The sequence below is a fragment of the Mastomys coucha genome, unplaced genomic scaffold (assembly GCF_008632895.1).
Source record: "Mastomys coucha isolate ucsf_1 unplaced genomic scaffold, UCSF_Mcou_1 pScaffold20, whole genome shotgun sequence".
Classification (NCBI taxonomy): Eukaryota; Metazoa; Chordata; class Mammalia; order Rodentia; family Muridae; genus Mastomys; species Mastomys coucha.
In genome coordinates, this window is record NW_022196903.1 from 135,861,950 (window position 1) to 135,883,770 (window position 21,821).

The 21,821-nt window shown below is 37.1% G+C and overlaps 1 protein-coding gene and 1 non-coding gene across 2 annotated transcripts in view; both read right to left on the reverse strand.

Moving 5' to 3' along the window:
• The window catches only part of LOC116098422 (solute carrier organic anion transporter family member 1A1-like), a 40,762-nt gene extending 21,495 nt beyond the window's left edge, over positions 1 to 19,267 (reverse strand). Inside the window, exons 1-6 of the mRNA XM_031381043.1 lie at positions 19,041 to 19,267; positions 14,247 to 14,388; positions 9,931 to 10,063; positions 5,413 to 5,519; positions 4,315 to 4,461; positions 378 to 476 (exon numbers count right to left, since the gene is read on the reverse strand). Coding sequence (XP_031236903.1) covers positions 378 to 476; positions 4,315 to 4,461; positions 5,413 to 5,519; positions 9,931 to 10,063; positions 14,247 to 14,388; positions 19,041 to 19,100 — 688 coding nt within the window. The 5' untranslated portion in view covers positions 19,101 to 19,267. The remainder of the gene's footprint in view (positions 1 to 377; positions 477 to 4,314; positions 4,462 to 5,412; positions 5,520 to 9,930; positions 10,064 to 14,246; positions 14,389 to 19,040) is intronic.
• Positions 8,651 to 8,865, reverse strand: LOC116100241. Its single transcript, XR_004122556.1, has one exon. It is a non-coding gene; the product is annotated as a small nucleolar RNA U3 (small nucleolar RNA).
• Positions 19,268 to 21,821: the final 2,554 nt, after the last annotated feature.

The following is a 21,821-nucleotide window of genomic DNA, read 5'->3' on the forward strand; positions in this document are numbered from 1 at the left end:
CATAGAAAACATCTTAAGTATATATGGATGTGGCACCAGTCAAAAATAAATTTGATGGCCTATATCATAGATAGGAAATAGGGGATGAGATATCTGGAAGGCAGAATTGATTCTAGGATAATGTCAGGCACAGGAAATTCACCCTGGAAGATGTGACAAAATGGATTCATGGTACCTAAGTACAGGAAACCAGACATGTGGCAGAATTTAGATTAGAAATAATGGGTTAACTTAAGTGAGGAGCTAGTCAGAGAAGAGCCTAGCTATATGTCCATGGCATTTGTAAATATATCTTGAATCGAAGTCTTATTCTTGTGAGCGTGGGGCTGAGAGGAAGAACTTCTACAGGCCTTCATAAATAAAATGCATTGTGTTACCTGTATTCACAGACTCAATGTCTACATAAACACGTGCACAGAAAGATCCCAACATAAGTCCAATAATTGGGCCAACAATCTTCCCTGCTTCTAAAATTCCTGGAAGTAAACAAAGGTAAGAATATATATAACCACACATGAATTTTCTTACACACAAAAAGCCATGAGATTGAATTGTGTATAATCCTAATTTTTTTCCTTCCTTTGCAGAGTTGCGGATAAAATGCAATAGGGTAGGCAAGAGCTCTCCCACTGAGCTACATGCTCTGTAACTGGAGATACTTTTTATATATTAACATAGGAATAAATAATGCTTGCTATCTATGTTACATGTACATGAATATTTACATACAAAATACATATCAACATGTGTCAGATATGTGTTATATGCACCTGTGTTGGTGTTTATAAACATTGAGAAAGAATTTTCCGTTGTTTCAATAGAAAATCATGTGTTACAGAATTGTTTCCCAACAGGGCACCACTGGATTCTGATGGAACCTTTCCCATGTAAGGCATGGTGGTAAGTGTTCAGGTCATCTGGAGTACAAGCATAGTCTTTTTCATATTTTGTTTTATTTTCCCAAAGCAAGATGAATGGTTTTACCACACTTATCCTTCTTTCATTAGCTTCTTCATGACCAAACCATACAATCCAGCAACATAGACCAAAACATTCAAAGATGTGAGCCAAGTGAATTATTTGTCTTTATAACTATTTTCTCGGTTATATATTAAAGTGAAAAAGAAGTTGACTGACCTAGAAGCTTCATTATTTAAAGCAATCTTCCAAATTCTCTTTTATGTTAAGATGAAGGCAAGGGTGTCACTATCAGTCCCATAACAGCCTCGATGTGACAAGGTCCTCAGATGTTTCCATAGTCATGTTTTAAAAGAGCCTCAATAATTGCTAGCTTTCATTGTCAACTTGGTACAACATAGAATTACCTGAGAGGAAAGTTGTCTTGAGAGAAAAGAGTACTGTCTACATTGGGTTTACCTTTGGACATGTCAGTAGGAAATTTTCTTGATTAAGACAAGTGATGTAAAAAGGCCAAGCCCACTGTGGGCAGCCATTCCCTAGGCAGAGAGTTCTGAACTGTGTAAGAGTAGAGAAACAGCTGAACACAACTATGGAAACAAAGACACAGCATGCGTCCATCCACTCTGCTTTTGAGGATGTGACCAGTTGCTTCAATTCCTGCTACTGTGGGCTAGTTGTGCTGGAATTGTAAGCCAGATGAACCCCTTTCTTCAAATGAATCCTTTTCTCTTCAAAGTTGAATTTTTCCACAGGAACAGAAATTAAATGAGAACAGTTTCTAAATGAGTGTGTGCTGTAATGAATCTCTTATACTGAAGCTTCATCAAAGCTCCGCCCTTGAAACTTCCTTCCACAGAAAGAATGTGTCCTCATAACAGCACTTCTCTTTGATGTTAGCCCGGTAGCCTTTCTTACCTCATAGTTATTTTCACTTCCTGTTCCTTTCCAACCACACCTGGCTTCTTTGAAGCCATCTCAAGTATCTCCCAATGTACCTGCAGTTCAGAACCTCTCCTGAGCCACCCTAACCACAGAAAACTCAGTTGTGAACAAAGTCAACTTCCTTCCTTCTATTTACTTTACATCCCATCTTTTCCTCCTTCTCTGAGGTTCTATGGGTTAGTATTCCTGTGTGTGCCTGATTTCTCAGTACCAAACACTTCTATCTTCTTTGTTCTCTCAAACACTTCCTTCTGCTTGATGCCTTTTATGCAAAGCTTCCTACAGGATCTCCAACCTCTACTAAGTTCTTTCCTGCCCTACACTGTCTGCCTGTCACTCTGCTCAGAGGATTTGGGATTCCAAGATGCTCCCTTGGTATCGAAAGTGACCTCCACATAGACCACTTTTTCTCTTAACGTACTTGACATTGTTGGCCAACTCTTCATCTGCTTGCTTCCTCCTAACATCTTCTCCAGATTGTATATTTATTTCTCACTTTCTTCCCATGGATAGTCCCTGCTAACTTTTCATCTTCTCATTCTACCCACTAAGTAGAAGAGTCCCAAGTGTGAATTCTTATGAATACTCAGTACATTTATGCATTCTCAAGGACATTTCTTTTCTTCTTGATTTAACTTATTGTCTACATAGATAACTCCTAGTTCTTATATTTGGCTTCTATATCTGTGCAGCTACAGAGCCATATATCAAATTGCATTCTTAATTTATTTGTTTTGTATTTATTTCATTATACACACTTATATAACTATGTAGCTATTCATTTAAGAAATAAACCTACATATGTATTAAATATAAGATTCACAAATTATGTATCTTATTCACTTAATATAGTTATTATTATAGTTTATATATTTATCTATATAATTTGTCTCAAATTTTGATAACTATATCTATTTACCATTGTAGGAGGTACTTGTATTTTTCTTAGATGAACGTGAAGAGATCTAATGAGAATGACTAAATTAATACTAAAATGATTACTGTCAAATTAATAAGAGTCTATAAATGGACAAAGGTTATTTTTAAATTTAATTCATCTTCATTAATCCTACATCTCTTCCTGTCATCTCTTACCATATTTGGTTCTTTTTGTTTGTTTGATTGCTTTTATGTCTACATTAATTAAAAAATATTTCTATATAACAGTGCTTCTCAGCCTTCCTAATGCTGTAATCCTTTAATACAGTTCTCCCTAAAATAATTTTCTTGCTACTTAATAATGGTGATTTTGCTGGTACTAAGAATCAAAATGTAAATATCTGTGTTTTATGATTTGTTAGGTTACCACTTTGAAAGGGTCATTCCACTTCCAAAGTGGTTACCAACCATAGGTTGAAAACCACTGCTATATACAAAGTTATGGGTTTATAAATCAACTACAGATAAATGTACTCAAGGATATAATCAAGTTATTCATATTAAATTCAGATCATTTAGTAGATAACATAAGAAGATAGAAACTAAATTTACTCTTGCCCAGGAGAGCATATCTTTTTTAAAAGATAACTTCAAGCAATACAACAAAAGAATGCATCCAAATATTTATTAAAATGATGAAAAAACATGTATAGGCTGAGGAATTATAAGAACTGTAACTGTACCATTAACTTTATAGAGAGCAGGGTATAGAATTCCCAGTAGTAAAAAAGAACAAATGGTAAATAAGAAAATGGTTGATATGGTACACAGGATAGGGAATACAGGATTAAAACAGTGCCTGGTCCACTAACACTCCAATGTTTAAGAGTGCTTGACAAGAGAAAACACTACAGGGCCAGCTAGATGGCACACACACACACACATTCTCTTTCTCTCTCTCTCTCTCTCTCTCTCTCTCTCTCTCTCTCTCTCTATATATATATATATATATATATATATATATATATATGTCTCTCTCTCACACACACACACAGACACACACACACAGGCACAAACACACATACAGGCACACACACACAGAGGAAGGCACACACACAGAGAGAGAAAGAGAGAGAGACAGAGACAGAGAAAGAGAGAGAGAGAGAGAGAGAGAGCGAGTAAAACTATATTTTAAAATACTATAGATACTAAGTGGCCAACAATGTAATTGGGATAACTTATTAATAAAGGAATTAGAACATAAAATCAACAAAAATAGAAAAAAATAGAATGATTGAATCTAAGGAACATTTTTCAAGAAATACTGGCAATTCTATTAATGGTTTATAGATACTGTGGCAGCATCAGAGGACTGTTCGCTGGCAGGTCTGAGGGCTCCCCAACAATGAGAAGCTGTTTGATGAATTGGTAGATCTGGAGCTAGTGGTTCTCCCCATTTGTACAATTTTCTGACCAATGATACCATAGCACATTCATTGCTCACTACACTGAAATCCACAAAGCAAATCAATAATCACTTTCCACCTTCCTAAGGCTGATTTTCAAACTTACCAATATATAAAGGAGAGTTTTCTGATTTGGCAAAGTCTTCAATATAAGAAATACCCAAGGGCATGATGGGAGTTTCACCCATTCCACGCATAATATTTCCTACCAGTACATATATCCACATTAATGATTTCATTTCTTTTACACACTCTGCATTAAAACAAGAGAAAACCATATAAGTAGTCCATGGATAAGTGTTACTAACAGTTAATTCAAAGTTTTCTGTAAATGTTTCTTAGATCTGTGTTTTATTATAGCATCAGAAAGTAAATTAGACCAAACATATAAATCACATTGTATGTCTAAATTCATCTTTCTAATTCATTTTCCCTTTGTGAGACTATCTCTACAATAGTGCTGGAGTAGAAATCTATGGCTGTTTTTTTTTTTTTTTAAATACACAATGTAAGAAACAAAAATATCTTTCTTTCTTCCTTCCATTCTTTCTTTCCTTGTTTCTCCTTTTCTTTCTTTCTTTCTTTCTTTCTTTCTTTCTTTCTTTCTTTCTTTCTTTCTTCCTTTCTTTCTTTCTATTATGTATTTTCTTTATTTACATTTCAAATGTTCTCCCCTTTCCTGGTTTCCCCTCTGAAAAAGTCTCTATTCCCTTCCCCGTCCCCTTGCCCACCAACCCACCTTCTTCTACTTCCTAGCTGTGGCATTCCCCTACACCGGGGCATAGAGCCTTCACAGGACCAAGGGCCTCTCCTTCCATTGATGACTGACTAGGCTATCCTCTGCTATAAATATGCTGCTGAAGCCATGAGTCTGGTCCCCAATGAAAGAGCTAGAGAAAGGACTCAAGGAGCTGAGGGGGGTTGCAGCCCCATAGGAGGAACAAGAATATGAACTAACCAGTACCCCCAGAGCTCCCAGGGACTAAACCACCAACCAAAGAAACAAAAACATCTTAACAAGTATTTCCAAACTCTAGAGGGAGAGTATTCTAGATTATTAGAGATCTCTTATACCTAAAAACAGAAATAAACTTTCCTTTGTCTTATGTGTCTAGTAAACCTAGTTTCATATTAAATTCCTTCATAAAAAAAGCATTCTTTGGCCAAGTATCTGAGCAGAAAGCAATGAGAATCAGGAGTCAACCTGTTGAGTCTTGCATTGGCTTTAAGCTCTGTGTTCTGTTTTCCACACACAAAAAACTGTTTGAGGACACGTTGCTTGTAGGTAAAATCGTTGTTTCATATTCGTATCTGTGTGGACACAGGAAACATTCACTGTGAGGAGTTGAGTGCAAAGAGAACATCTGAAGATTACTAACTTCTGTTTCCCTAAAAACAGGGTGCCCAGAGCCAGTAAAGATTAAAGATGATTCGTAAACAATTTCTTCAAGCTATTGTTTTTCAGTATATGGATGATATCCTATTGGCTGATTTAGATATAAATATCTTGGAAAGAATATTTGATGAAGTTAAAAAATAAATAAACTTTCCTTGCTGGAGATTGCAAAATGCCCCTGAAAAAATACTAAATGAGGATTCTATGAATTATCTAGGATATTGAATAAGTCTACAAAAGTTTAGGCCACAAAAGGTACAAATCTGAAGAAACCAATTAAGGTTTCTAACCCTGAATGATTTTCAGAAGCTACCAGGAGTTATTAACTGGCTGAAGCCTTCAATTTTCTTGGCTACTCAATAGCTAAGCAATTTATTTCAAACCTAACAAGGTGGTAAATTTAAATATCCCAAGGAAATTATCAGCTGAGGCTGAGAAAGAGTTACCTTTGGTAGAAAAGAAATTACAGGATACACATCTAGATTGTATCAATCCCAAGATAGCCAGCATCTTAGTTATCTTGCCTTCTACTCATTCCCCTATAGGAATTCTTATGTAGAAGGAAGATTATATCTTGTAATGGATATATTTAGCACATAAACAAAGTAAAAGCTTAAAAACCTACATAGAAGAGGTTTCTGAATTGATACTAAAAGGAAGAATTAGACTTTGACAATTAGCTGGAATGAGTCTCATAGATGAATGGATGAAATGGTGGTACCTTTTACTAATGCTAAAATTGCCTCATTATAGACAAAAGATAAACGTTGGCAAAGAGCATGCAGTAATTTCTTGGGAGAGATTAGCAACAAATACCCTAAAAGCAAGTGACTTTAGTTCATTAAAAGAACTCATTGGACTCTTTCTTGTATAATAAAAGAACTCTGATTTCTGGAGCTCCTACATTTTACACTGTGCTAATAAATCAGGATAGGTAGAATATAAAGTAGAAGATGTAAATAAGTTATTTGAGAATTCCTATAAATCGGTTCAAAAATCTGAGTTATATGCAATACTTATGGTGTTATCAGATTTTCAAGCGTCTCTTACTATAGGAACTATCAATATGCAGAAAGGGTTGTTTTACACATAGAGACTGCTGAACTTATTTAGGATGATTTTTGATTGACTTCACTGTTTATTCAGCTACAACAAATGATCAGGAATAGGAGCCATCCATTGAATATAAAATACATAAGATTCCATACAGGTGTGCCAGGCCCTCTGACACAATGTAATAATGAAACTGATCAGCTATTGATAAGAAGTGTATTTAGAGGATTCAGAATTCTAATAAAAACATCATATAGCAGCAAAGATATAAAGGAAGAATTCTCTATCACTTGGCAACAAGCCAAGGAAATTGTGAGACAACGTCCTACTTGCTCATTATATAACCAAACTCTTTTACCTACAGGAAGTAACCCTAAAGGTACTCGAAGAAATGAAATTTGGTAAATGAGTGTTTCTGATTTATAAAGTGTGGTAAACTAAGATATATGCATCATACAATAGATACATATTCAGGATTTCAGTGGGCAACTGCCTTAGCTTAAGAAAAAGCTGATTCTGAAATTATACATTTGTTAGAAGTTATAGCCATTATGGGAATACCCATACAAATGCATGTGTCTCTAATAAGATGAATCAGTTTTTTACATATTATGATATAAAACATGTTACAGGCATACCACATAAACCTAAAGGATAAGTAATTGTGGAGAGGTCTGATGATACTTTTAAAAAGATGCTTAATAGAAAACGGGGGACAACAAAGATGCCCCAGAAATAGATTACATACTTTATTAACCTTAAATTTTTCAAAAATGCTAAAGAACAAAAAGCTATGGCTGTTGGAAGACATTGTATTGTAAAAACAACCTGCTGAACTAAATCAACCTGTTTATTTTAAGGCTGTTCTAATGTCACAATGGAAAAGAGGAAATGTGTTATGCTGGGGAGAGGTTATGCCTATATTTCCAGAGGAAAAGAAAAGCCATGTGTTCCTTCTAAGTTGATAAAAATAAGACATGAGAAAGGGAGATCCCCCCTGATGATCTTGGCTGTGGACAAGGGGAAGGAGATTGATAAGATCAAAAAGAGGGGTGATACATATTCAGATTTCTGTACACAGAGGTAGCGCTGGGCCTGGAAGAGACTTAAATGTCTATATACAACTAGTAACTCTTATTGGGCACAATGTTCTCATGACTTCTTATTACAAACCATGCTTTAAGACGTCGTGAATGGAAATTTATATTGTAGTTTGATTATGTGATCAAACTAACCTCTAAAAAGGGCAGTTGTCTTTCTTTATTGATTTTCCTTAATTGATCTGTGTACCCTGTATGTTCCATATGAATATCTTTACAGAGCTATGTGCTGTTTCTAAGATTTGTATGTCAAAGAATGGAAGAAGAGAAAGACAGCCTTTACAAGATTCACACTCTGGGATGTTGATATTCTGCGACCTTCCATTCCAGCTCCCTCATTTACCCTGCCTCAACTGCATTGAAGCTCTTTCCTCTAAAGACTTGCATCCAGGACATTTCTGGAACAGCTAGCTCACCCATCCAGACTTTCAGACTGTTACAGTCAGGACTTCAGCTAAGTCATGAACTTTCTCAGCACATGGAGAACAAACAGCAAATGATGTCAGCTAGGTTTGCTTTGACAAACCAATTTTCCTATTTTCTTTTGGGCCCCTAGAAGGAAATTTTCACCCCAATTCAGAAAGAAGCAAGCAAAGAATTGTCATACCAGTCCCTTAGGTTGGGGTGGATAATTATTTTATGAATTATAGAAATAATCAAAAGTTTGAGGTCAGCCTGAGCTACATATTAAATTCCAGACCAACCTGTGCTACTTATCAACCCCCTACTGCAAAAAGCAAAGCAAAGCAGGACTGGAAAGGTACCTCAGTGGTTAAGAGCATTTGCTGCTCTTGTAGTAGACCTGGGTCCATTTTCCAGCACCCACATGGTCACTGACAACCATCTGTAACTCCAAATTCAGGGGATTAGATACCCTCTTCTTTTTTTTTTATTCCACTCAGACTGCATTCCCTCCCTCTCACCCTCCCAAAGGAGAGAAGAAGGATCATCAATGGCAAGAGGCAGCTGCACTGAAGCAGCACCTAGAGCCACCTTCATGCTCAGGAGGGGATGCTACATTTTGTCCTCGTGGTTTTGGGTGCTCTACACAGTCAGAGAAACTTCTCTAGTAATGAACTATAGAAATGATCCCTGAAAGTATAGTCTTAGATACCCTCTTCTGAACTCTGTATGCACCAGATATGTAAGGGGCTTACACACACACACACACACACACACACACACACACACACACACACAAATATATAAAATGCATTTTAAGAAAAGAAAAGGAAAGAAACAAAAGGCAAATAATGAAAAAGAGGAGGGAGAAGCAGGAGGAAGAGGAAGATGAGGGAAGGAAGTAAAACAAATTCATAAGAATTCCAAGGAATTAGCACTGAGCTGACCCAGAAGTTCATAGTTCTTAGGCATCAGGAGTATAACAGACAGCAGCAAGAGGTGTCCTCAGGAAAGCCGTGAAGTCCCTAACCCATGCTGAGGTATGTTACCCTGCCCCCGTGAGGAACTTACAATACAATTAAAGACACAAAGAATCTCTATATAATAAAAAAATATATAAAAATTAGCTTATTATTAAATCTAGATAAAATGGAATCTTTATCAAAGAATAACATGATCCTGTGGAAGACAACATTCTTTATGGTATTCTAATGTAAATAGTAAATTTTGTATGTGTTTTAAAACTAACAAGATATTCGAAGACATTCAAGCAAACAAACAATCAATCAAATAAAACCTGAAAACTGTCCCCAAAATGTAGGGAAGCAATGACTGAACGTAATTATACTTTTACAATTTTCTCTGTAAATTACTTTGGTAAACATGAAAATAAAATCAGCCTTGAAATTCTTCTATTCCTTGGTGACCCATGATTATGTCATGCTGTAGTCCCCATGGAATCAAAGGATCTAAATAGTCTTGACGAAGGATTCAGCACAAGAGTGAGCAGATTCAGAGAATCTGTCCATGTGTCTCAACTTCATGAAAGAGAGGTCTCAAATCCCCATCTCACAAATGGACTAGGGTCTTAAATGGACCTGAGGCCACAAGGTTCACAGATCATACTGGCAGATCAGAGACATATTCTAATTTACATAGTAGCATTCTGTACATTGAGGAACTGCTATTCTTTCCAGAGAGGAAATTCTGAGCCTCATTTCCTGTAGGTTAAAGTTGAACTTAAGATATCATCAAGGATTGGAATACTCACCTGCCCATGAAGAAATGGGGCAATGACATTATGAAACATCCCAGGCCCATCATCATACATCCAACACCAATTGTAATAGGTCTGTGTAGTTTCCTTCCAAAATAACTCACAAATATAATCAGCAAAAGGTTTCCTGGTTTGGGGAATAAGAATGCTTTTTTCAGTAAAGTATTAGCAACTCTTAGTGAACAGCCTCTAAAATATTTGGATTCTAGAGTTAGTTGTTTAACAACCACCTTAAGAATGCAAGGATTGGTGTTTATGAGGTTTTTCATATTGTTTTAATGTGTAAAGCACTTATGACCAGGAAGGAAAGTTCTCTTCCATTTTGGAGAATACTAAAGGCTATATCTAGGATTATCTTGCTTTTGGTATTGGATGCAAATCAGGTGTCAGCCTTCATGTCACTTTTGACCTCTCCTCTCAAGCCTACTCTATGCAGAATCAAATGGGGCCATTTTTCGTAAACTTACTATTTTAAAACTTTTATTGCTCAACGTGGCCAAGTTGGATGTCTGCTTTTATTTTCAATTCTTTTTTAGACCAGTTAATACTGTTAAGCAGAGAAATGGCAAGAGTCCTAGTCATCCAAATGGGTCTTAGTTCTAGATTGCAGAAATCAACCCAAAACTTCTTCGTGGTTTAGAAGAAAGTTTTGGTTAAAAAAAAAAAGAAGAAGAAGAACAGCAACAACCAACCAACCAAAACAAAACAAAACAAAAAAAACTCATTGAGAAGCCCTGTTCTGACAGAGGCCTTTGACAATTTGAAAGTTGAAAGAACTAATAGAATCTGGTGGCAGATCTCTCATCCCCAGCTACAGTGATGCCAAGAGAGAACAATTACAAGATGCAAATTTGCCTGGGCTACAAAGTGAGTTCAAGACCAGTCTGGGAAACTTAGTAAGACTTCCTTTTTTAAAAAGACTGAATAAAGGAGAGATCAAGAGGGAAAACGTTTCCTTAATGTGCCTAAGGTCCTAGGTTCAGTCACCAATATCAGTCACACAGAAAAATAGTTGAAAAGAACCAAATACATAAGTAAGTTCTCTACAAACCACATCCTTTAGTTTGATGATAATGTTTACCCTGTTCATATTATACATAAAGGAAAGATCAGAAAGACCAGAAACATCAAACACTCTTCTTTGATGACTTAGCACATCTTTACGTGGTCTTAACTGTTTGACAGATATTTGAAGACTTCCTTTATCTCCCAATTTTATATCTCTCTGGTCTGCTCTCTAAGAAGAAGAGATGTGGTGTTGTTTTTGAATGGCTTGTTCCCCACTTCTATATTCTTTCTTTCCTTATTATAGCCTGTCTGTTTCCGAAGACCCCACCAGTGAAATCATCATGCATCAGGTACTGTCCCAAAATACCCAGTGTTTGAACTCTCTATGGTTCTTTCTAATCTATAGCTGTGCTCTGCTGAATGCACAGCAAATGTCTGAAATCTTTATTGATCAAAAGGAAGAAATACTCCCGCCTCACATTAAGCTGAATTCACCTTTTACATTGCCTTGTTGTGTTCCTGTAATAAGCAGCAGGATGAGCTGGGGAGAGAGCTAAAGACTTATGTAGGCTAACAGGAGGTTGCTTCTAAAACTATGGGGGAAATGCACACCAAATCCATCTTTCACTGGCCAATGTGAATTGCTTCTGCTCACAATTGTTTCTAATTAATTCCCTTTAAGTCACCTGCCACAACCAATGGTAGTAGAAAGACTTAACATTTTCAACATTAAACAAGAATTTTTAACCTTTAGTCTAGAAACTATTGAGTTCAAAGAAATTAGAGCCTTTTTGTGGACTTGCTTAATAAGCATTGAAAATAATTATTATTGAATATTAATAATTATTGAATCATAGTTATCATTAACTGAATTTATCACAGTTTTTATGTCCTTCAAGGTGACATTGTCTTTAATGCATTTAATGAAAATATCAAAGCAAAATGGGATTAAGCAGACATTCACATTACTGACGATGTACTGTTCTGTCTCCCAGGGTCAAGCTCCGCAGTGCTTACTATTTCACTATTGAATAATGAAATTCCTCACTATTCATTAAATGAGCAGCAGCTTTTCTGTTCATCATAAAGTAGGACGCAGTAGTGACATGAACAGCAACGATTCCTCTACCAATAGAAGTATAAATAGTGGCTTATGATATTGTAGTTGTTATACATACTGCAAAACATCATGGAGCCAATAATTACTTGAAAATAAGGTCTACTTAATACTTACCTTGATGTTAAAAAGCACAAATATTTCTGCCTGGCAGGCAGTTTAAATATTCTGGTAATTTTATTCCAGTGTAACTGGCTTCCTTTTTGCCTATGTACTTTAATTTTTGCAAGAAAAATATTATCATGAAATCAGATATCACTGGGTTTTGAATATGAGCATAGAAAAACAATATTTACTTTTCACCCTATATGGCACGCTGATACCTGGGAAATAAAAGACATACTCCACAGTAAGCCACAGTCTGTATCTATTTCTCATTCCTACATATTTCCCAGGCTCATGCTCTAACAACTTCCAACTTCCCATAAAAGTGGGCTAAGTCTCTCTCCTTACAAACAGTTTGATGCTTTGCCCTCTGTACAAATCTCTTCTTCACATGAACCTGTCCATTTCTTTGTGTGGGAAATTGTTACTCCTTCAGGAGACTTTCTTCCATAGCACAAATGTGTCCTGTAGGATCTTGCGTAACTGATAGACTGCACTTGCTCCATCTAACACATAGAACGCTAGCAGTCTGTGTAAGGTCTATGTAAGGCATTCATCCTGAAACCACCAAAGGTGTAGGAAACTCGTGAAATAGTGAGCACTAAAGCCTTGACCCTGGGTGTAGGCGGCCGCTTAGACGATTGTATCCAAGATGGCGGATGTCTGTCAGAGACACAGGCTGCTTTTTACGGGGCTGAAGCTGGGATGAGTAGGGCTCCAAGCAGCCTTAATTCTTTCCCCCTGCCCTAGGTGAGCATGCCCTGTGCCTCCCTGTAGGCAGCCACTCAGATATGTCAGCTGCTTGGATCTTAAGCGGCCACCGCTGACGGATCGTATCTAAGATGGCGGCTGCAGCTGCAATAGACTATTCTACTGCGCATGCGCCCCTCCCGAGTGGGTGTGCACTGCGCATGCGCCCTCCCGAGTGGGTGTGTACTGGTGTATGCTAATGAGGGTTTGACAGGGAACCAATCCTGGAGGACTTGGTGGCTCAGGCTCGAGTATATAAGGGGCTGTCTCCAGACAGTCGGGGCCACTCCACGGAAGCAAGCAGACCTGCAGCACCTAGGAAGAAGAAGCAGAAGAAGAAGCAGAAGCAGAAGAAGAAGCAGAAGAAGAAGCAGAAGAAGAAGCAGAAGAAGCAGAAGCAGAAGCAGCAGCAACATCAAGAAGAGCTGTGCTATCAAGAAGAGCTGACACTTAAGAACCTAGGAGAGCTGTAATACCTAGGTACCTTAAAGAGCTGTAACACCTGGGTACCTAGGAGAGCTGTAACAAAAGAATATTCCTGAGTAAACCGTCGAGAGAAGAAGTCCAGGTGTTCGGTCGTTATTGCTGCTGGTAGACAGCAGAAGCACTGTACACCTGGGCGTCAGAATGGTACATCGTCAGTATTGGTGAGAGGCTGCTCAATCCCATTTTGCTTTGATGTTTTCATTATATGCATTAAAGACAATTTCATCTTGAAGGAAGTAAAAACTATGATTAAACTAGAGAAAAAAGGCACCAATTCTTTCAGGTCACTTTGTTTATAGACAGAATCTTTTTGTCTTTCAGCCTTGGTACTCTCACATCCCAGTTCATCACCAAAAATCAGGAGTTGAAGTTAATCCACTCTTCTTTTGAATTGTGTGCGATAGAGCTCAAACATAGGAAAACTTCCTAGTCTTCTCTAGTGAATAGGAGAGGGGAGCCATCAATTTCATAGATACAGTGGGGGAAGAGAAACAGTTGCTCTCCCCTTTGGGACACAAGTTTCTCCTATATCAGCCTTCTAAAATGGCAATGTTCTAATCCTAACCATAACCCTTCTCTTGTCTTTGAGTTATCAAGTGATAGAATTAAAGGTTAATACTCTAAATTTTTCGCTACTCCCCATAGAAAAGGAACTGTGTCCAACTATATGGCAATACTTGGGGGCCTTTTTTGAGGATATTTAAATAACTGATTTGTTCACATAAAACCAGACTTTTCAGTCAACATCAGGAAATATGTAACTCACTGAGATTAAATAGGCTACTTCTAGAAATAAGTAGAAAATATCAATATATAAAAGTAAATAAATGTAAAAATAACTTACCCATCTCAAAGCTTCCATTGATAAATCCAACTACAGATGTAGGGATATCAAATTGTCTCTCTATTTGTGTGAGCATGGAATTCATATAAACTCCTGATAGTGATTTGGACATATATGCACATGTTAATGACATCAGAAACACCTAAGAAGAAAAATGTTTAAGAAAAAGTGAAAACTTTTAGTTTTGGTATGTATCTGCTATCTACTGGCAAAATAAACTCTACCATGAGATAAATGATTATATCCATCATAAACAGGCCTTGAACATGCAACAAACTTTAAAGCATAATATCTTCTGTATGTCATTGTGTGACATTCTGGAAAAACAGAGTTAGAACAGTTGGTTAACAGAGGTGAATTTTGTAGTATTAATGGATTCCCCTCTTATCAGTGTGCCTTATTCATACAGAAAGAAAGGGAGTTGATCTACATAAGGCACGGCTATTTATGAGTCGTCAGCATTGTACTATTATCTGCAGGTCACATGTTGTCCCTTTTATGGAGGAGAAAGAAGAGTACACAGAACAAGAGTACACAGTACAAGGCGTGTGTCTGCAGCAAGCCTACTGAGCTCTCTCCACAGGAATTACAGGTCTCTGGATTTCCTTGTTCACTTCAACACTTTGTCCTCTTTTTCTGCATTCTTGGACACAGCAAGCCACATTCTCACTATTGGTGTCAATGGCCACAAAAAAGATACCTAATTTTTATTTCTTCCTGGTGCATTATTCTCTGCAACACTTTATTTCATTAGTTCAAGTGGTGTTCATAGAAAACCCGGGCAAAACATGTTTGGGGGCCCTCAGGTGCAGGATAAAGGGTGGCTATGTAAATAATGGTCCTCACTACTTGTCTGTGACTAATTATCTCACTTTGAGTAATGTAGTGAATCAGTTCCTTGTTTCCCCCAACTTATCTTCTAGCAGTTGATTCCAACTTCTGAAATTTCTGTACTATCTCCTCTGAAATACTATGCAAATTTATTGTGTTAGACTAGTATTTAGTGCTTGTAAATTTATTGTAACAAGTGCCAACTAATTTGGATAAAACAGAGCAGAAAGATATCCAAATAGAAAAGAAGAAAAAGAAAGAAAGAAAGAAAGAAAGAAAGAAAGAAAGAAAGAAAGAAAGAAAGAGAGAAAGGAAATAAGAAAGAAGGGAAGGAAGGAAGAATGAGGAAAGGAAAGAAAAAAGAAAAGATAGAATTAAGTGTGAGATGTGAACACCTCGTTCAGTATAGGTCAAAAGAATAGACTTTTGTCTTCTAATTCCAAATGCGATTTACAGAGATGTTCTTTCATTTCCCTTTAAATCTTTCAGCGGATGTGATTGAGACTTGATAATTTTCATATAAGTTTTATATTTTAGATTCTATAATTATAATCAAGGTCAACTAAATTTCAAAAAAGAGATTTGGGGAGATCATTTATTCCATTTATGTTTTGGAGCAAAAAACTAAATACTTTATTCCTCTGTGCTTCCTCTAAAGTACTTTTTTTCTGTGCAGAAAATAAAAGAAACTACTGGCTAGGTTCATTCAGGTTTACTGCTGCATGACATCTGTATTTAAAAATCTAATCCTACTGACTTTTAACCTCAATATTCTGGAGTCTGCAGTAAACTTCTTTAGAGCAGTCTGTTCCTGATTTCTAAGGGAGTTTTAATTTTTCTCCTTTTCTTTCATCTTATGTTTTTATGAATGTGTGCACATTCATATGGGATGAGTTCATGTATGAATATGCACATGGGGAGACCAAAAGACAATCTCAGAAAAATTCCTCAATATTTTTACATTGTTTTTTTAAAAAAGTTGATTCTAACCTGCACAGAATTCACCTAGGAGGCAAGGCTGGCTCATCAGTGAGCCTCAATTATCTGCCTGACTTCATCTTTCCATGCTGTGATTACAGATACATAGATAGGTAGATAGATAGATAGATAGATAGATAGATAGATAGATATGTGTGTGTATATATGTCATAAATATGTCATATATATATATATATATATATATATATATATATATATATCCATGCCTAATTTTTATATAGACTTTGGAGACTGAACTCAATCCCCCTGCCTCAAAAGCAAGTACTTTACTGATCAAGTTACCTGTCCCATCCCTTGTCTTTTCTTTAGTAATTTTTATTGATTAAATTTATTGTTTGTTGATTTCATACATGATGATATGTTCACTTTTTCTCTCTCTTGCTCAGCAACATCTTTTTGTTAATATCAGTCTTTTTCCAAACGTCACAAGTTTTGGTTTGGTTTTGTTGACTCGTTCAACTAAAGCAGGCCCATCTGTCTGGCCACTAGGTTAGACCTCACCTTTGGTACCGGGTGAGGTCAGTAGTGTGTGCATGATTGCCCTGACCTGGGGGGCTTTTCCTAATGATTATGTGTCTATCAAGAAGCAGAAGCTTCAGTCTGGCACAGGAGACCTTTTTACCACCCCAACTTTCTAGATGGTTCTAAAGTCAGAGAAGGAGAGGTGTCTAATTATTTTTAAACAAGTTACCTCTAAATTTGGCCTTCTATTCTAGTGGTTTGAACATTTTCCCATAGCATTAGTACAAATATCTAGAGCTAATAAACTCCAAAGTAACTGTGGTGGCTTGAATAATAATGGATCTCCTAAGATCATAGGTCTGAATGCTTGGCCACCAGGAACTGGCACTATTAGAGTAGATGTGGCCTTTTGCATAAAGTGTGTCAGTAGGGATAGGATTTGAGGTTTCAGAAGCTCCAGCCAGCCTAGTCTCATGATTTTCTTGCTGCCTGTCAGGTTGATGTAGAATTCTTAGCTTGTTTTCTAGCACCTCATCTGCCTGTATGCCACCATATTTTTTGGCCATGATGGGCTAAAACTGATCCTGTGAGCCCCAATTAAATGTTTTTGATTTTTGTTTTTTAAATAAGAGTTGCAGTTATCATGGTGTGTCTTCACAGCCATAGAAACCCTAACTAAAAATGTTAACAAAGACAAACATTGAGCGGTATTGCTTATAATGATACCTGATGACTTTTGTCCACAAATATTGTCTAGTAATCACAATATTTATCACTATCCTAAGATTTGAAGCTAGAGATGTGACTTAGTGGTTAAAAGCACTGGCTGCTCTTGTTGAAAACTTGTGTTATGTTCTGAGGACCCACATGGTGGTTCGAAACCACCTGCAACTCTAGCTTCAGGTGATCCAACACCTTCTGCCCTCCAAAGATACAAGATACAAAAATGGCAAAATGGTATGCCAATATGCATGGGAGGAAAACATCCATATGCATAAAATAAAAGATAAATGTAAAGAAATTAAAGCATCTTAAAATGTGTTTTAAACCTTCCTAAGATGCTTTAAACATCTTAAATGAAGTACAGATTAGGAAAAGAGAAGTTGCTGTGTGTGTGTGTGTATGTGTGTGTGTGTGTGTGTGTGTGTGTGTGTGTGTGTGTGTGTGTGAGTGAAGTGTCTGAGTTTAATCTGTCATACCAGCAGTGCAGGATAACCCTGAAAGGTGAACACACATATATACAGTGACAGAGACACATACACAGTGAGGATACACAAAGATCTTTGAAATCTTAAAATGTTGGACTACCATTACCCTTTTCAAATGAACAAAACTGACATATAAACAGGTTGTATAAATTGTCCACAATGGAACATCTAGCAAACATCTGGCAAGGATTAGGAGCCAGGAGACCTGGGCTCCTCAGAAGCTTGTAGGAACTTGAGGGTGGTTGGCTTCCAGTAATTCATACATCATTCAAATAAAAAACTTTCCAGGGGTGAGTCTGAAGCCTTTTTTACATTAACATGCAGATTCAACTATGTGTGAATAAAGACAAAATGAACTTTTAATATTTAAGATTAAATATTAATTTAATTAATATGACTTAAGAGACAGCATCTTAGAGAGGAACATTTTGAGAAACTCTATAAAAACTAAGCCAATGCTCGAATTTTGTGGGTTAATAATATATGTTCATATTCTGCGATGTAAAGATGCCTCTGGAGCTATGAGAACAATACTTGTTTCTGAAATACTGAACCCCACCAAAGCAGCTAACATAATGGATTATTTTGTTACAAACAATGATTGTTATGTTGCCAAAGCTTGAAGAAAATATTTTTCTGGCCAGGTCATGAAGTCATCTTTTTATATTAGTGAACAAAACAATTATGTTGTAGAGCTGATTTCTGGCTGTAACCCCTCAGCTTCTGTTGAGACTCTGGAGCTGAGCATTGTGTTAACCTCTGACCTCAGACTAAGTTCTACCACAGCAGAATACACATCTAAAAAATTTTAAACCTCAACTTTTAAGAACCTCTAGAGTAGTGGTTCTCAACCTTTCTAATGCTGTGACCATGTAATAAATATAGTTCTTCCTGTTATGTTGACTCCAACCATAAATTTATTTTCATTGCTACTTTACAACTTTCATTTTGCTGTTATGAACAGTAATTTAAACAGTTCATATATCAAATATCTGATATGCAAGATAACTGATATGTGACCTTTGTGAAAGGATTATCTGACCCATATGTTGAGAACTCACCAGTTGAGAACCACTGGCCTAAATTATTCTATTTCCTGAATAAATAGTACTGGTTAGACATCCCTCGTTGGAAAACCAACAGTTTCTAAGGCAAAGAATTAACAAGACATTGGGTAAAAGAGTATTTGTGTTGGAAATTTTATGTGAGATGAGCAATGTTACAAGCACTTTCAATGCTTGTTTTAAAAGACTCTCATGAGGTTTTGCAGGCATACATAGAAACAAATCCATACCTTCATCTTAGAAAAGAATCTGCCTTCTTGTGTTGCAATCTTTTTCTTTGTTTCTTCCATGGTGTTCTTCTGATTGTTTCTAGTCTCTTTTCTTTAAAAGTCCTTCTGCTGTCTTTCTAAGAAAAGAGAAAGTTGTTAAATAAATTATTTTCTGAACTGTAACAAGTCATTCAAAAAATCTCTCTTAGGGATAGGGTGTCTTAGTCAGAGTTTCTATTACTGTGACAGAATGCCAGAACCAAAGGGAAATAAAAAGGAAAGGGTTTATTTTAGTTCACAGTTGTATATTAAGTTCATCTCTGAGGGAAGTCAGGTCAAGAGCCCAAAACAGCAACCTCGATGCTGGAGCTAATGAGAAAACCAAGGAGGAATGTTGCTTCCTGCTTTGCTCCTCAAGACTTGCTTGGCCTGCTTATACAACCCAGGACTACCTACCCAACAGAGACCCACATATCAATTATAAATAAAGAAAATGCACTGCTTGCTAGATCATAGGCTAATCTCATTGAGACATTTTCTCAACTGAAGTTCCCTCTTTCCAAATTACTCTAGTCTATGTCAAGTTCATATAAAACTGTCCGGCACAGATAGGAAGGTGGTTCAGTGGTCAAGTGTTTGAGTCTTAAGCTTGAGGCCCTGACTTTGAATTCTTACCAGGCAAGTGACTCTGCACATGCCTGTAATCCCATCACTGGGAGGATCCAAAGAATAGAATGACTGAAGTGTGCCCATCTGGCACTCTAATCACATTAGCCACCAAGAAGTCGAATGAAGAGGCCCTTGCATAAAACATAAAAAAGAACATTCTACAGGAAGTCATTAAACATTGACTTCTGGCTTCTGTAATATGCACATGTATACATGTGTACCTGCACACATACTTATGGACAGACAAACCCATACACACAAACCCATAAATGCACTGCATACACACACACACTCACACACACATACAAGGGTGTGCATAGGAATAATTTAACCAGTAACTGAAATGTTATAAAAATACCTAGGGAGTTTTTGTTTTGAATTTTTTCTGTTTTTTGCCTTTTGTTCTTATTTACTCTGACTAACCTTATAAATAGGTTGGTCATATAAATGCATAGAGTAGGGTTGGGTTTGTTTGATTTCTATTGAGAAAGCAAACACAAAACCTATGCTGATTCTTTGGCAATGTTAAAGATATCCTTAGGTCTTGTTAAACTCTGACCTTAAGCTAATGATGATGTGGTTAAAACCAACCTTATCAATTCTTGAGCCAAAGCAAATGAGACCCAGGTGATGCCCTTTGACATCACTTGAGGGCTCCTGCCTTTATGAACGGGACAGCATGTGCTGTGATTGTACTAAGCTTCTGTCTCACTGAAGCCTAGGCTTTCTTCATGGCTTCCTCTCATTCCAAGACTTCTCTGGAGTCTCAGGAACTGAAACACTTTCTGGGGCACTGTTGACTCACAGAAGCCTGGGGAGACAGAGAATCATTTTAATCATGGAAACAACGTAAGTGAAAACAACAAATAAGTCTATGCTCTGGGAGAGAATATAGCAATTTGGGTTTGAAAAATGTAGGAGTTAGGAAATGACCAGATACCAAAATAGAGAGCTCCGTGTGGTTATTTGTGGCCCACATATCATGTATAGACAAGCATGTCTGTGTAGAGGTTATGTCATTACAAGCATATGTATACAATGGAGAAAAAGGGCAAGCTCTATTCAGCCTCTTGAAACTTTCTACTTTTCACCAGGCAGTGGTGGTGCATGTCTTTAATCTCACCATTTCGGAGGCAGAGACAGGCGGTTTTCTGAGTTTGAGGCTAGCCTGGTCTACAGAGTGAGTTCCAGGACAGCCAGAGCTACACAGAGAAACCCTGTCTTCAAAAAAAAAAAAAAAAAAAAAAAAAAAAAAAAAACAATAAAACAACAAAAAACAAAAAAGAAGAAGAAACTTTCTACTTTTCATCTTGAAAGTAGGATTTTTTCATATTTACTCTAGACAATTTAATTCAACATACACATTTTGATGACATCTCAGATGTATCCACAGCATTAATTGATGAAAATCCTCTGAACACATCCACTTAACAAGTGATCTAGAATGGCTATAAGTTTATAGAACATTTTAAACATTTATCAGAGTTCCAAATCCCAGTCATCATTGAATGATTATGTATGACCCCAGTTCTCTTTACTGCCCTGTAGTTCCAACAAATACTTATTGAATACTTACTATGTGCCAATCCCTGGATGAGCCAGCAAAATCCAACAAAGAAGAAGACAAGTGAGAAAAAACTCAGTCACCAGAGAATTTTGCTTGGACCCAGATCTCCAGGAAAGTATGCTTCTTCTGGGAAAGTTAAGATGTACTTTAAGGACCCAACATCTGTCCCAGCACTGGGAGTAACTGGGACCAGCGGGACCAGGCACACAGGAACTCCACCAACAGAGTGGCTCAGATTCCTTCTGGTCTCTCTGGGCTGGTATCCTGAGTAGACCTTGGACCCAGGTTCCACAGCCAGTCCCACTACACCCAGAGGAAGCTGCTGCACTCTCAGATGCTCTAACAAGCCCAGGCTCACAGGATCCCAGAATCACAGGATCACAGAGACAGCTTGACCCTGAGGAGTTATGACACAACCAGGATCATGGGAAGGACAGGCTCCAGTCAGATTTAGCAAGGGCAAGTGGCACTAGAGATAACCAGACTGCGAGGGGCAGGGGGCAAACATAAGAAAATAAACAACACAAACCAAGGTTACTTGGCATCATCAGAACCCAATTCACCCG